General features: G+C 44.3%; 1 protein-coding gene across 2 annotated transcripts in view; it reads right to left on the bottom strand.

The window, feature by feature from the left end:
• Positions 1–17,136, bottom strand: part of ell2 (elongation factor for RNA polymerase II 2) — a 37,220-nt gene that overhangs the window by 1,921 nt on the left and 18,163 nt on the right. Inside the window, exons 6-11 of one of the 2 annotated variants that reach the window (XM_084167458.1) lie at positions 16,182–16,306; positions 15,972–16,044; positions 14,978–15,734; positions 14,129–14,195; positions 13,784–13,955; positions 2,469–2,513 (exon numbers count right to left, since the gene is read on the bottom strand). In XM_084167458.1, the coding sequence (XP_084023584.1) occupies positions 2,469–2,513; positions 13,784–13,955; positions 14,129–14,195; positions 14,978–15,734; positions 15,972–16,044; positions 16,182–16,306 (1,239 nt within the window). The remainder of the gene's footprint in view (positions 1–2,468; positions 2,514–13,783; positions 13,956–14,128; positions 14,196–14,977; positions 15,735–15,971; positions 16,045–16,181; positions 16,307–17,136) is intronic. The other variant, XM_084167459.1, reaches the window with a different exon arrangement.

Here is a 17,136-nt window from a genome sequence, read left to right on the forward strand (position 1 = left end):
CTCTGTCAGAGTGACCATCAGGTTCTTGGTCACCTCCCTGACCAAGGCCCTTCTCCCCTGATTGCTCAGTTTGGCCGGGCAGCCAGCTCTTGGAAGAGTCTTGGTGGTTCCAAACTGCTTCCATTTAGGAATGATGAATGCCACGGTGTTCTTGGGGACCTTCAATGCTGCAGAAATGTTTTGGTCCCCTTCCCCAGATCTGTGGCTAGACACAATCCTGTCTCGAAGCTCTACGGACAATTCCTTCGACCTCACGGCTTGGTTTTTGCTCTGATATGCACTTTCAACTGTGGATCTTATATAGACAGCTGTGTGCCTTTCCAAATCATATCCAATCAATTGAATTTACCACAGGTGGACTCCAATCAAGTTGTATAAACATCAAGGATGATCAATGTAAACAGGATGCACCTGAGCTCAATTTCGAGTCTCATAGCGAAAGGTCTGAATAATTATGTAAATAAGGTAACATTTTATAAAAACCTGTTTTCGCTTTGTCATTATTATGGTGTGTAGACTGATGAGTAAAATGCTTTATTTAATCAATTTTAGAATAAGGCTGTAATGTAACATTTGGAAAAAGTCAAGTGGTCTGAATACTTTCCGAATGCACTGTAAGTACAGTTGAAGTCGGAAGTTTACATACACCTTAGCCAAACACATTTAAACTCAGTTTTTCACAATTCCTGACATTTAATCCTAGTAAACATTCCCTGTCTTAGGTCAGTTAGGATCACAACTATATTTTAAATGTCAGAATAATAGTAGAGAGAATGATTTATTTCAGCTTTTAATTTCTTTCATCACATTCCCAGTGGGTCAGAAGTTTACACACTCAATTAGTATTTGGTAGCATTGCCTTTAAATTGTTTAACTTGGGTCAAACGTTTCAGGTAGCCTTCCACAAGCTTCCCACAATAAATTGGGTGAATTTTGGCCCATTCCTCCTGACAGAGCTGGTGTAACTGAGTCAGGTTTGTAGGCCTCCTTGCTCGCACACGCTTTTTCAGTTCTGCCCACACATTTTCTATAGGATTGAGGTCAGGGCTTTGTGATGGCCACTCCAATACCTTGACTTTGTTGTCCTTAAGCCATTTTGCCACAACTTTGGAAGTATGCTTGGGGTCCTTGTCCATTTGGAAGACCCATTAGCGACCAAGCTTTAACTTCCTGACTGATGTCTTGAGATGTTGCTTGAATATATCCACATACTTTTCCTTCCTCATGATGCCATCTATTTTGTGAAGTGCACCAGTCCCTCCTGCAGCAAAGCACCCCCACAGCATGATGCTGCCACCCCTGTGCTTCACGGTTGGGATGGTGTTCTTCGGCTTGCAAGCCACCCCCTTTTCCTCCAAACATAACGATGGTCATTATGGCCAAACAGTTTTTTTTTTGTTTGTTTCATCAGACCAAAGGACATTTCTCCAAAAAGTACGAGCTTTGTCCCCATGTGCAGTTGCAAACCGTAGCCTGGCTTTTTTATGGTAGTTTTGGAGCAGTGGCCTTGCTGAGCGGCCTTTCAGGTTATGTCGATATAGGACTTGTTTTACTGTGGATATAGATACTTTTGTACCTGTTTCCTCCAGCATCTTCACAAGGTCCTTTGCTGTTGTTATGGGATTGCTTTGCACTTTTCGCACAAAAGTACGTTAATCTCTAGGAGACAGAACGCGTCTCCTTCCTGAACGGTATGACAGCTGCGTGGTCCCATGGTGTTTATACTTGCGTACTATTGTTTGTACAGATGAACGTGGTACCTTCAGGCGTTTGGAAATTGCTCCCAAGGATGAACCAGACTTGTGGAGGTCTACAAATCTTTTTCTGAGGTCTTGGCTGATTTCTTTTGATTTTCCCATGATGTCAAGCAAAGAGGCACTGAGTTTGAAGGTAGGCCTTGAGATACATCCACAGGTACACCTCCAATTGACTCAAATGATGTCAATTAGCCTATCAGAAGCTTCTAAAGCCATGACATCATTTTCTGGAATTTTTCAAGCTGTTTAAAAGGCACAGTCAACTTAGTGTATGTAAACTTCTGACCCACTGGAATTGTAATACAGTGAATTATAAGTGAAATAATCTGTCTGTAAACAATTGTTGGAAAAATTACTTGTGTCATGCACAAAGTAGATGTCCTAACCGACTTGCCAAAACTATAGTTTGTTAACAAGAATTTTGTGGAGTGGTTGAAAAACGAGTTTTAATGACTCCAACCTAAGTGTATGTAAACTTCCGACTTCAACTGTATGTAATGCAAGAGCGTAAAATGGCTGTCCTGCGTAGTTGCATCGCAACAACATGCAAGTGCCAAGCCCAAAATAGTGTTTCCTTGCGTAGTTGTGTCAATGGGCTTGACACAACTACGCAAGGAAACACTATTTTGCCTAGCAAATTTGGTTTTAGACACATTAACTAGCTAGTAGCTCATTGACTACATTTGCTATATAAGTATTTGTTTTACTTACTAGTCTCATTTTGTTGTACTCCTTCACCACTTCTTCATGTACCTCCTGCAAAAGTTGAAACAGTGTCGCTTTCATTTACATGAGCATAATGTGTTCCATTGAGACAATATATATATATTTTTTAATCTGACCTGGTACTCTTTGGTGTAGACCTAGTTGTTATATGACCTGAGGGGTATACTACAAAGCAGGATCAATGAGTTAGCCAGCTAATTTGCCTAAATATTCTTAATTATATATATTAAGCTTGAAAATGGGCATGGTATAATTGACTCAACAACCAAAAATGCATACAGTGCTTTCAGAAAGTAATCATACTAGTCTTCAAGGGTCCAAAAAGTTGGACCCATTCTGAAATGGACCCCGGACCCGATATGCATAAAATATATATTTTAAAATAGAGACCTGTTCCATAGAGACCTGTTCCAAACGGACCTGTGGACAACTAGACCCACTCCGTACAGAACTGGTCGGATCCAGACCCGGTCCGATCAGAGTGCGGGAAGCAGCAGAAAAGTATTTTAAGCTACTTTATAAAAAAATCGGAGCTGATGAAGCACGAGAGGAGGGAGAGACAGGTGCAGCTCTAGCAGGCGGGGGAAGGGCCGTACTGTGAGCGAGTGACACGGGGAGCAGGGTGGAAGAGACAGCAACAAACCAAGCCGACTCGCGCTATAGTAGACTAATAGCTACCATAGCTAGGTTATTTATCATCAAATATGATAACGTAGTACCTGTCTTGATTGCATCAAACTGGGATAAGCTAGTTAAGCTAGCTAGGCTAATTGAGGCTGCAGTGCACGCGCTTTCTCATCCTATAGTTTCAAATAAAAACTCCATTCAGAATATTAATTATTCAAAGTCTAAGCCGTTGGGAGAGGGAGGGTTCTAAACTGACATATGTAAATTGTTTTAAGATGATCATACTATAGATAATTTAGCTATTTGATTTGGAATTTCTGGACCCCTTTAGTAATTTTTTTTATTTTAAATACAATTTGATAAAATATTGAATTTGGCCTTTACTACTATAGCCCAGAGAAACACATTGAATAACATTAATGGCAAAAAAAAAGTCAAAATAAATAACAAGAAACAAGGTTTTGAAGTGTTTGTCCTATATTTAGGAGATATAAAAAAGCTCAGGAAATATATACACACACCTTTTTTTAACTAAACATATTTAACCCCTTTTTTGGGTAGGCATAAAACCACCTTCATACTTCCATTCATTTTTAAAAACCGGTACCGGTTACCTTCAGATGAGTCCCGTAACACTTGTGGGGGTCGTAGAGCGCTGTCACCTTTCACCGCAGATGCAGAATTGCAAAGTCGGCAGATATCTCTAGCTTAAACTGAAGGATTTTGATGGGGATTTTTTTTATTGTGTTACTTAGATTGACGCACCGGTGTGTCAATCGACTCTAGGATTAAGTAGCAGACTACTTGTTGGCTCTTGGTTGTTGTAACCTATCCTACTCCCTTTAACCCATAAGAGTCTTATTTTTTGTTGTTGATGTAAGATAAGCGCTTATTTTTGGCACTAAACAGTCTCATATACTTCCATTCATTTTTTCAACTGGTACCGGGGGACCTTGACGAGTCTTGTGAAGCCTGTGGGCGTCCTAGAGCAAAACAACCTACATGTACGTGTTCGTGAGAGTATCACCTTTGCACAGATTGGTCAAATTGGTGTGTAGCCCAAACTGTTCGGACACTACATGCAGAAGTTGTCAGATCGGCTGTACCGAGTCCCAAGACGCTTGTGGGGGGCGTATAGGACAACGGAGAACACCATTGTGTTCGTGAGAGTCTCATCTAGTTTGTAGGCCAAACCGTTCTGGCGCTAAGGACGATTTTGATGACTTATGGTTGGCCAACAACAAGCTACACACCCAACTCTCATGAAAAGCAAGAGCAGCAATATAAAATATCTAATTTCTCTCACACTTGCTCTACTGCAGCAGCCTCGTTCGGATCTGTACGGGCCCTTCTGGACAAGTCAGTTCAAATTACACATACCCGAGACCCGTGACAATCATATCAGATCCCACCCAGACCCGTGACATTATTTAGAATTCTGGATCCGGACCAGCTTGGGTATTCAGGTGGATCTGTGAAGACTTTAATTCATACCCCTTGACCACCCTGCTCTATAGCGTGAGTCGGCTTGGTTTGTTGCTGTCTCTTCCACCCTGCTCCCCGTGTCACTCGCTCACAGTTCAGAACCCTCCCTCCTGCTTTGGTCATTTTCCTGTTGGAACGTAAATCTTCGCCCCAGTCACTTGCATTCTGAAGCAGGACCTCATCAACGCTGGAATGGCTTCAGAACAAGAATGTGAACGTCTGAGTGGCCCAGAAAAAGCCCAGACTTAATCCCATTGAACATCTGTGAAAGACTTCAAGATTGCTGTTCACTGCCACTCCCCATCTAACTTAACAGAGCTTGAGAAAATCTGCAAGGAATAATCCAGATGGGTATGTCTGTATCAGCTTTGCACAAGACGAGTCAAAGCTGTAATCACCGCCAAAGGAGCTTCTACAAAGTATTTCCTATTTTGTTGCATTACAACCTGTACTTGAAATTGATTTTTATTTGGATTTCATGTAATGGACATACACAAAATAGTCCAAATTGGTGAAGTGAAATGAAAAAAAATAACTTTTTAAAAAATCATTCAATAAATAACGGAAAAGTGGCGCGTGCATATGTATTTACCCTCTTTGCTATGAAGCCCCTAAATAAGATCTGGTGCAACCAATTACCTTCAGAAGTCACATAATTAGTTAAAGTCCACCTGTGTGCAATCTAAGTGTCACATGATCTGTCACATGATCTCAGTATATTAACACCTGTTCTGAAAGGCCCCAGAGTCTGCAACACCACTAAGCAAGGGGCACCACCAAGCAAGCGACACCATGAAGACCAAGGAGCTCTCCAAACAGGTCAGGGACAAAGTTGTGGAGAAGTACAGATCAGGGTTGGGTTATAAAAAAAAATCTGAAACTTTGAACATCCCACGGAGCACCATTAAATCCATTATTAAATAATGGAAAGAATATGGCACCACAACAAACCTGCCAAGAGAGGGCCGCCCACCAAACTCACGGACCAGGCAAGGAGGGTATTAATCAGAGACGCAACAAAGAGACCAAAGATAACCCTGAAGGAGCTGCAAAGCTCCACAGCGTAGTTTGGAGTATCTGTCCATAGGACCACTTTAAGCCGTACCCTCCACAGAGCTGGGCTATACGGAAGTTGCCAGAAAAAAGCCATTGCTTAAAGAAAAAAATAAGCAAACACGTTTGGTGTTCGCCAAAAGCCATATGGAAGAAGGTACTCAGGCCAGGTGAGACTAAAATTTAGCTTTTTGGCCATCAAGCAAAACACTATGTCTGGCGCAAACCCAACACCTCTCATCACCCCGAAAACACCATCCCCACAGTGAAGCATGGTGGTGGCAGCATCATGCTGTGGGGATGTTTTTCCATCAGCAGGCACTGGGAAACTGGTCAGAATTGAAGGAATGATGGATGGCGCTAAATACAGGGAAATTCTTGAGGGAAACCTGTTTCAGTCTTCCAGAGATTTGAGACTGGGACGGAGGTTCACCTACCAGCAGGACAATGACCCTAAGCATACTGCTAAAGCAACCTCGAGTGGTTTAAGGGGAAACATTTAAATGTCTTGGAATGGCCTAGTCAAAGCCCAGACCTCAATCCAGTTGAGAATCTGTGGTATGACATAAAGATTACTGTACACCAGCGGAACCCATCCAACTTGAAGGAGCTGGAGCAGTTTTGCCTTGAAGAATGGGCAAAAATCCCAGTGGCTAGATGTGCCAAGCTTATAGAGACATACCCCAAGAGACTTGAAGCTGTAATTGCTGCAAAAGGTAGCTCTACAAAGTATTGACTTTGGGGGGTGAATAGTTATGCATGCTCAAGTTCACATTTTTTGTCTTATTTCTTGTTTGTTTCACAAGAAAAAATATTTTGCATCTTCAAAGTGGTAGGCATGTTGTGTAAATCAAATGATACAAACCCCCCAAAAATCAATTTTAATTCCAGGTTGTAAGGCAACAAAATAGGAAAAATGCCAAGGGGGGTGAATAATTTCGCAAGCCACGGTATTTACACACACACGCGCATATATCTATCTCTCTCTCTCACACACACACACACACACACACACACACACACTACTGTTCAAAAGTTTGGGGTCACTTAGAAATGTCCTTGTTTTCGAAAGAAAAGCAATTTTTTTGTCCATTAAAATAACATCAAATTGATCAGAAATACAGTGTAGACATTGTTAATGTTGTAAATGGCTATTGTAGCTGGAAACTGCTGATTTTTTATGGAATATCTACATAGGCGTACAGAGGCCCATTATCAGCAACCATCAGTCCTGTGTTCCAATGGCACGTTGTGTTTGCTAATCCAAGTTTATCATTTTAAAAGGCTAATTGATCATTAGAAAAATATTTTGCAATTATGTTAGCACAACAATTTTCAGCTGTGCTGATTAAAGAAGCAATAAAACTGGCCTTCTTGAGACTAGTTGAATATCTGGAGCATCAGCAATTGTGGGTTCGATTACAGGCTCAAAATGGCCAGAAACAAATATCTTTCTTCTGAAACTCATCAGTCTATTCTTGTTCTGAGAAATTAAGGCTATTCCATGTGAGAAATTGCCAAGAAACTGAAGATTTAATAGTACACGCAAAACATCAGTCTCAACGTCAACAGTGAAGGGCGACTCCGGGATGCTGACCTTCTAGACAGAGTTGCAAAAGAAATGCCATATCTCAGACTGCCCATCTTAATCTTTTCTCTTCATTGTTGATGTTGAGACTGGTGTTTTGCAGGTACTATTTAATGAAGCTGCCAGTTGAGGACCTGTGAGGCGTCTGTTTCTCAAACTAGACACTACTGTATTTGTCCTCTTGCTCAGTTGTGCACCGGTTTCTATTCTGGTTAGAGCCAGTTTGCACTGTTCTGTGAAGGGAGTAGTACACAGCGTTGTACGAGATCTTCAGTTTCTTGGCAATTTCTCGCATGGAATAGCCTTCATTTCTCAGAACAAGAATAGACTGACAAGTTTCAGAAGAAAGTCATTTGTTTCTGGCCATTTTGAGCCTGTAATCGAACCCACACTTGCTGATGCTCCAGATACTCAACTAGTCTCAAGAAGGCCAGTTTTATTGCTTCTTTAAATCAGCACAGCTGGAAATTGTTGTGCTAACATAATTGCAAAATAGTTTTCTAATGATGAATTAGCCTTTTAAAATGATAAACTTGGATTAGCAAACACAACGTGCCTTTGGAACACAGGACTGATGGTTGCTGATAATGGGCCTCTGTACGCCTATGTAGATATTCCATTAAGAATCAGCCGTTTCCAGCTACAATAGCCATTTACAACATTAACAATGTCTACACTGTATTTCTGATCAATTTGATGTTATTTTAAAAATGGACAAAAGTGCTTTTCTTTCAAAAAAGGACATTTCTAATTGACCCCAAACTTTTGAACAGTAGTGTGCGCGTGTGTGTGTGTACAGTGGGGAGAACAAGTATTTGATACACTGCCGATTTTGCAGGTTTTCCTACTTACAAAGCAAAGATCCAGGAAATCACATTGTATGATTTTTAAGTAATTAATTTGCATTTTATTGCATGACATAAGTATTTGATCACCTACCAACCAGTAAGAATTCCAGCTCTCACAGACCTGTTAGTTTTTCTTTAAGAAGCCCTCCTGTTCTCCACTCATTACCTGTATTAACTGCACCTGTTTGAACTCGTTACCTGTATAAAAGACACCTGTCCACACACTCAATCAAACAGACTCCAACCTCTCCACAATGGCCAAGACCAGAGAGCTGTGTAAGGACATCAGGGATAAAATGGTAGACCTGCACAAGGCTGGGATGGGCTACAGGACAATAGGCAAGCAGCTTGGTGAGAAGGCAACAACTGTTGGCGCAATTATTAGAAAATGGAAGAAGTTCAAGATGACGGTCAATCACCCTCGGTCTGGGGCTCCATGCAAGATCTCACCTCGTGGGGCATCAATGATCATGAGGAAGGTGAGGGATCAGGCCAGAACTACACGGCAGGACCTGGTCAATCACCTGAAGAGAGCTGGGACCACAGTCTCAAAGAAAACCATTAGTAACACACTACGCCGTCATGGATTAAAATCCTGCAGCGCACGCAAGGTCCCCTTGCTCAAGCCAGCGCATGTCCAGGCCCGTCTGAAGTTTGCCAATGACCATCTGGATGATCCAGAGGAGGAATGGGAGAAGGTCATGTGGTCTGATGAAACAAAAATAGAGCTTTTTGGTCTAAACTCCACTCGCCGTGTTTGGAGGAAAAATAAGGATGAGTACAACCCCAAGAACACCATCCCAACTGTGAAGCATGGAGGTGGAAACATCATTCTTTGGGGATGCTTTTCTGCAAAGGGGACAGGACGACTGCACCGTATTGAGGGGAGGATGGATGGGGCCATGTATCGCGAGATCTTGGCCAACAACCTCCTTCCCTCAGTAAGAGCATTGAAGATGGGTCGTGGCTGGGTCTTCCAGCATGACAACGACCCGAAACACACAGCCAGGGCAACTAAGGAGTGGCTCCGTAAGAAGCATCTCAAGGTCCTGGAGTGGCCTAGCCAGTCTCCAGACCTGAACCCAATAGAACATCTTTGGAGGGAGCTGAAAGTCTGTATTGCCCAGCGACAGCCCCGAAACCTGAAGGATCTGGAGAAGGTCTGTATGGAGGAGTGGGCCAAAATCCCTGCTGTAGTGTGTGCAAACCTGGTCAAGACCTACAGGAAACGTATGATCTCTGTAATTGCAAACAAAGGTTTCTGTACCAAATATTAAGTTCTGCTTCTCTGATGTATCAAATACTTATGTCATGCAATAAAATGCAAATTAATTACTTTAAAATCATACAATGTGATTTTCTGGATTTTTGTTTTAGATTCCGTCTCTCACGGTTGAAGTGTACCTATGATAAAAATTACAGACCTCTACATGCTTTGTAAGTAGGAAAACCTGCAAATTCGGCAGTGTATCAAATACTTGTTCTCCCCACTGTATATATATAGCTCAAAAAAATAAAGGGAACACTAAAATAACACATCCTAGATCTGAATGAATGAAATAATCTTATTAAATACTTTTTTCTTTACATAGTTGAATGTGCTGACAACAAAATCACACAAAAATTATCAATGGAAATCAAATTTATCAACCCATGGAGGTCTGGATTTGGAGTCACCCTCAAAATTAAAGTGGAAAACCACACTACAGGCTGATCCAACTTTGATGTAATGTCCTTAAAACAAGTCAAAATGAGGCTCAGTAGTGTGTGTGGCCTCCACGTGCCTGTATGACCTCCCTACAACGCCTGGGCATGCTCCTGATGAGGTGGCGGATGGTCTCCTGAGGGATCTCCTCCCAGACCTGGACTAAAGCATCCGCCAACTCCTGGATAGTCTGTGGTGCAACGTGGCGTTGGTGGATGGAGCGAGACATGATGTCCCAGATGTGCTCAATTGGATTCAGGTCTGGGGAACGGGCGGGCCAGTCCATAGCATCAATGCCTTCCTCTTGCAGGAACTGCTGACACACTCCAGCCACATGAGGTCTAGCATTGTCTTGCATTAGGAGGAACCCAGGGCCAACCGCACCAGCATATGGTCTCACAAGGGGTCTGAGGATCTCATCTCGGTACCTAACGGCAGTCAGGCTACCTCTGGCGAGCACATGGAGGGCTGTGCGGCTCCCCAAAGAAATGCCACCCCACACCATGACTGACCCACCGCCAAACCGGTCATGCTGGAGGATGTTGCAGGCAGCAGAACGTTCTCCACGGCGTCTCCAGACTGTCACGTCTGTCACATGTGCTCAGTGTGAACCTGCTTTCATCTGTGAAGAGCACAGGGCGCCAGTGGCGAATTTGCCAATCTTGGTGTTCTCTGGCAAATGCCAAATGTCCTGCACGGTGTTGGGCTGTAAGCACAACCCCCACCTGTGGACGTCGGGCCCTCATACCACCCTCATGGAGTCTGTTTCTGACCGTTTGAGCAGACACATGCACATTTGTGGCCTGCTGGAGGTCATTTTGCAGGGCTCTGGCAGTGCTCCTCCTGCTCCTCCTTGCACAAAGGCGGAGGTAGCAGTCCTGCTGCTGGGTTGTTACCCTCCTACGGCCTCCTCCACGTCTCCTGATGTACTGGCCTGTCTCCTGGTAGCACCTCCATGCTCTGGACACTACGCTGACAGACACAGCAAACCTTCTTGCCACAGCTCGCATTGATGTTCCATCCTGGATGAGCTGCACTACCTGAGCCACTTGTGTGGGTTGTAGACTCCGTCTCATGCTACCACTAGAGTGAAAGCACCGCCAGCATTCAAAAGTGACCAAAACATCAGCCAGGAAGCATAGGAACTGAGAAGTGGTCTGTGGTCACCACCTGCAAAACCAGTCCTTTATTGGGGGTGTCTTGCTAATTGCCTATAATTTCCACCTGTTGTCTATTCCATTTGAACAACAGCATGTGAAATGTATTGTCAATCAGTGTTGCTTCCTAAGTGGACAGTATTATTTCACAGAAGTGTGATTGACTTGGAGTTACATTGTGTTGTTTAAGTGTTTTTGAGCAATATATATATATATATATATAAATAATATAATATAATATACACACACATTCAAATACATATATACACACACATACACAATATATACAAATACACAATACATACAAATACACATACAAAAGTATGTGGACAACATTTCAAATGAGTGGATTCGGCTATTTCAGTCACACCTGTTGCTGACATGTGTATAAAACCATGCAATTTCCATAGACAAACAGCAGTAGAATGGCCTTACTGAAGAGCTCAGTGACTTTCAACATGGCACCATCATTCTGCCCTACAAAGCAAAAAGGCAGTAACTGCTCATAGCGTGGAACTGAGAAAAAGTGCTTTTATTTACCTTGGTTTCACAGTAACCTTCTGCAGTTACTGTTAACATGACCCCCATTTTCTCCAAAACACAATAGAGGCAGGATACTTGTCCACATGATTAAGCATGTATTTATTGTAGCAAAAATGACAACTCATTTTTCGACCAAATGAGCAGTTACTGCCTTTTTGCTTGATAGGGCAGCATAGGATCTCACCTTTCCAACAAGTCAGTTCATCAAATTTCTGCCCTGCTTGAGCTGCCCCGGTCAACTAAGTGCTGTTGTTGTGAAGTGGACACATCTAGGAGCAACAACGGCTCAGCGGCAAAGTGGTAGGCCACACAAGCTCACAGAACAGGACCACTGAGTGCTGAAGCGCATAAAAATCGTCTGTTCTTGGTTGCAACACTCACTACAGGAGTTCCAAACTGCCTCTGGAAGCAATGTCAGCACAACAACTGTTCGTCAGGAGCATAATGAAATGGGTTTCCATGGCTGAGCAGCCGCACACAAGCCTAACATCACCATGCCCAATACCAAGTGTCGCTGGAGTGGTGTAAAAGCTCGCCACCATTGGACTCTGGAGCAGTGGAAATGCATTCTCTGGAGTGATGAATCATGCTTCATCATATGGGAGTCCGACGGATGAATCTGGTTTGGCAGATGCCAGGAGAACGCTACATGCCCGAATGCATAGTGCCAACTGTAAAGTTTGGTGGAGGAGGAATAATGGTCTGGGGCTGTTTTTCATGGTTTGGGCTAGGCCCCTTAGTTCCAGTGAAGGGAAATCTTAACACTACAGCAAGCATACAATTACATTCTAGACGATTCTGTGCTTCCAACTTTGTGGCAACAGTTTGGGAAAGGCCCTTTCCTGTTTCAGCATGACAATGCCGCCGTGCACAAAGCGAGGTCCATACAGAAATGGTTTGTCGAGATTGGTGTGGAAGAACTTTTTATTTTTTTTTACCTTTATTTAACCAGGTAAGCCAGTTGAGAACAGGTTCTCATTTACAACTGCGACCTGGCCAAGATAAAGCAAAGTAGTGCAATAAAAACAACACAGAGTTACATATGGGGTAAAAAACAAAGTCAGAAATACAACAGAAAATATATATACAGTGTGTGCAAATGTAGCAAGTTATGGAGGTAAGGCAATAAATAGGCTATAGTGCAGAATAATTACAATAGTATTAACACTGGAATGCTAGATGTGCAAGAGATTATGTGCAAATAGAGATACTGGGGTGCAAAAGAGCAAAATAAATAACAATATAGGGATGAGGTAGTTGGGTGGGCTAATTTCAGATGGGCTGTGTACAGGTGCAGTGATCGGTAAGGTGCTCTGACAACTGATGCTTAATGTTATTGAGGGAGATAAGAGTCTCTAGCTTCAGAGATTTTTGCAATTCGTTCCAGTCATTGGCAGCAGAGAACTGGAAGGAATGGCGGCCAAAGGAGGTGTTGGCTTTGGGAATGACCAGTGAGATATACCTGCTGGAGCGCAGACTACGGGTGGGTGCTGCTATGGTGACCAATGAGCTAAGATAAGGCAGGGATTTGCCTAGCAGTGATTTATAGATGGCCTGGAGCCAGTGGGTTTGACGACGAACATGTAGTGAGGACCAGCCAACAAGAACTTGACTAGCCTGCACAGAGCCCTGACCTCAACCCCATATAACACCTTTGGGATGAATTGGAACACGACTGCAAGCCAGGCCTAATCGCCCTACATCAGTGCTCGCAGCAATGTTCCAACATCTAGTGGAAAGCCTTCCCAGAAGAGTGGAGGCTGTTATAGCAGCAAAAGGGGGGACCAACTCCATATTAATATCCATGATTTTGGAATGAGATGTTCTACGAGCAGGTGTCCACATACTTTTGGTCATGTAGTGTATTTCTATATTTAATTTTCATTACATTTACACATTTTCTAAATACATGTGTTCACTTTGTCATTATGGGGTATTGTATGTAGATTGGTGAGAGAAAAAACAAATGTAATCCATTTTGAATTCAGGCTGTAACATCAAAATGTGGAATAAATCAAGGGGTATGAATACTTTCTGATGGCACCGTATCAGTTTGGAGAAAGACATGCTCAGATATCCAGGCACTGTATCCAAGTTTAGCTTTCTTAATGAACCAGAAAATCAATAGTTATTTCTGGTTGTTTATTGAAATTAGCTGGCTAACTCATTAAACCGGCTTTGTAGTATATCCTCACGTTATGTGGCATAGATTGTTGTGTTTTGACCTGGTTGTAACTGTGGTGAGTCTTGTATTTTGACCTGGTGTTCTGTGGTGTAGTTTGTTATAATCTGACCTGGTACTCTTTGGTGCCAGGCGGCAGCCTCCTGCACTGGGCGTCTAGCTGGGTGAAGCGGCGAGTGATCTTCTCCACGCGGGCATGCAGGACGCGGTACTCCTCATACTCGGCGTTGAAGTTGTCCTTGTAAATCTGCCTCTGGTCCATGGACACCACTGCCATGTACTCACTGTAGGGGGACAGCAGCACAGGCCAGCACAGGACAGTGACCAGGAAACATTCACACCGTGCCATTAAATTGTATTTGAGAGGGCTAAAAGGGGGTACCATGCCCAAAAAGGCTGATGATTGGCAGTAGTGGCACTCTCATGGAAGGATTAAGTCAGTAAATAAAGTACTCACCATATGTAATCTGGCATCACGGTGGTGGAGGAGAGGTCTGTGGAGTGGACTGGCCTCTCTTTAGTGTCTGGGGAATAGCAAAGACACACGTCTGACAATTATTTTACATCACCAACTGACATTAGAACATCTCTTTACTAGTCTTAAAATAATCCCACAGCACCCCCCCCTCGCACCGCCTCCCCACACACTGAACTAACACTTGACTCTTTCCCCTCTTATTAGCTCTAAATTTGCTGAAAGCTACTTTGAGGAAAAATGTATTTACTATGACTGACGTGGTTGTCCCACCCATCTTAAAATAAACTGTAAAATCGCTCTGGATAAGAACGCCTGCTAAATGACTAAAATGCAATGTAAATGTAAATGAGCTATACAAAAGTACTGGTCTTGAAACAGTTGTCAGAGTGAACCAAGAGAGTAAAATGGAACTGTGTGCTGCTCAGGGCGGACCAACTTTTACTTATCATAAAGACAACGTATCTCAGAATTGGCACATATGGTAGCCTACATACATACAACTGCAGTGAGAAATGTACTCCAACATACAAGGCAATGCAAGCAGCCCATCACGTTCAAAGCATGAATACACTTTGCCCTTTCCAAGCAGTCACACTATCAGCGCACTTTTAATGTGCCTGTCAATGCCTGGTTGTTCAATGCAGTAGTAGTGCATCGCTGTCATTACAAAACCATGGATTGGCAGTGCTTTTGACTGATCCGTTTCTGAGCTTTGAAAGCGACCGTTACTTGAAAACTAGACTAAGGAATCAGGCCTTGCACGCTAATGAGCAAGCATTCTCACACCTTTCAAGCATGAAGCCGAACCAAGACATTAAGGGAGACTACCTTCGTCCGAGCAGACTGGGCTTTTGGCGGGGATGACTGGTGTTAGTCTTTCCTCCCCCTTGGCCCGGTGTCTCTTCCTGGGCCTCTGGCCGTCCTCAACCTGCACCGCTGGGGGCCTGACACCACTGCCATCGCATGTGATGCTGCGCCCCTCCCTGCACCTCTCCTTCTCTCTGTCCTTCTCTTTGTGCTTCTTTGACTTTTTCTTTGACTTCTTGCTACTGCTGGGCAAGGGAGGGGGGATAATGGTGGAGGAGGAGGAGGATGATGAAGAGGAGATGGTGGAGATGGTGAGGGCTGGGCGGCTGTGGGGACTGGAGCTGGCCGGTGGCGGCATGCCATAGTGGTCGGCAGTCCTGCCCGAGGGGCTGGGGGTGGCTTTCGGTGAGGAGGGGTCCAGGCAGGTGGAGCTCTGGTCAAGGGGCAGGTCCTGGGTGCCACGGCCCTCAGGCGTGCTGGGTGAGTTGGAGCCCGGGCCGGGGTGATGCGACGGAGGAGGGCGGTGAGAAACGGGCAGCTGGGAGGGAGGGGGGAGGTGGTTGAGGGGAGGGCCAGCAATGGTGAGCCTGGCTGGGAGAGACAAGCGTTTGGTGGCAGCGGCGCTGTGGTGGCTGTCATCCCCCTTCGTGGCGCTGCAGCGATCTCTAGAAGACAAGGTGGGGGCGGCAGGTGGCCCTTGGTTGGTGACATGGGAGATGCGGGGCTTCTTGGGCATCAGGGGGTCGGTGAAGTGACTCGGCAACTCGGGCTGGCACTTCTGAAAGACCACAACCAAACAATTCAAACACAAAGATCTATGGTGAATGAGTAATAAAAAGGCTATTTTTAATCTTAGTAAATATTTATTTGCATAGGTTTGAGATTAAATGTCTCTTTACAGGAGAGACCTGGTCATCAGGTGTGGCTTGTCTGTTAGCTTCCACGCTGGTTTGTGCAAGTAGTGCAAGTAATACTGAAAGTGAGTGTGTAACAGAGTGTACAGTTGAGGCGTTACCTGTGGGGAGCTCGGGAGGCCATCTTTGGGAGGACTGCTGGAGGAAAGTGTCTCAGTGGGAAGGCCCAGTTTCCTGAGAGAGAGGGGAGACAAGAGGGAGAACCAACTGTGAGCCACTGCTACTCCGTCACCATGAGGTTCCGCTTGCAAGAAATGCAGGGATCTGTTCAGGAGGGTGAAACTTTCAGATAAAAATGTATTGTGACCTACCGGGCCAGAATCCCGTTGACCTGAACGCGGTCGTCCTCAGAGTAGCCCGGCCAGTCCCTCTGCACCTCACGGTACACAAAGTCCTTCAGAGAGTACGAGTTATCTTTGGGGTTCAAGTTGGCCACCTGACGACAAACATACACACAAACAAGATCAGCAGTGTCTAATTTTGTAGTCCTTCCAGTTGAAAAAAAGTGTTGTCCAATAATTTGGGAGCATTAAAAGCAATTCAAATACAACCGCTGGTATACATTTTTTGCCTCCTCCTTACTTGTTGCAGGGTGCTAGCCTCCTCCTTACTTGTTGCAGGGTGCTAGCCTCCTCCTTACTTGTTGCAGGGGTGCTAGCCTCAAAGGCTTTGCATGGTCAATCCGACATCTGCAGTGGCCGTACAGCATTTGCTGCGATATGGCCTCTGCAGAAGTCAGGGCATTCATACTTATTGCGCTTCACAGAGCAGTTGTGAAGGAAGTTGTCAAGGAAGTGAGTTTGATTATTCAGAACCTCCCGCCCCCACCTACCGTCAACCAATCATGTCAATGTAGAGCTATACTGAGCCCTCCGCATTGTTACAAAATTTGGAAGGCGCACGGCGATGCAGTACGGAGGCATCTGCATGTCATCTGCATGTTGGCATCTGCATGTCTCCAGAGGCGCCGCAATTGCGTCACACCCTCTATACGGCGCATCCAACCACATTTTTGGATCAAGCATAAATTGGCTTTTATCCTTACTTGTTGCAGGGTGCTAGCCTTATCCTTACTTGTTGCAGGGTGCTAGCCTTATCCTTACTTGGTGCAGGGCGCTAGCCTTACTTGTTGCAGAGCGCTAGCCATACTTGTTGCAGAGCGCTAGTCTTACTTGTTGCAGAGCGCTAGCCTTACTTGTTGCAGAGCGCTAGCCTTACTTGTTGCAGAGCGCTAGCCTTACTTGTTGCAGAGTGCTAGCCTTACTT

The sequence above is a fragment of the Coregonus lavaretus genome (genome assembly GCF_964263955.1).
Source record: "Coregonus lavaretus genome assembly, chromosome: 8".
Taxonomy (NCBI): domain Eukaryota; kingdom Metazoa; phylum Chordata; class Actinopteri; order Salmoniformes; family Salmonidae; genus Coregonus; species Coregonus lavaretus.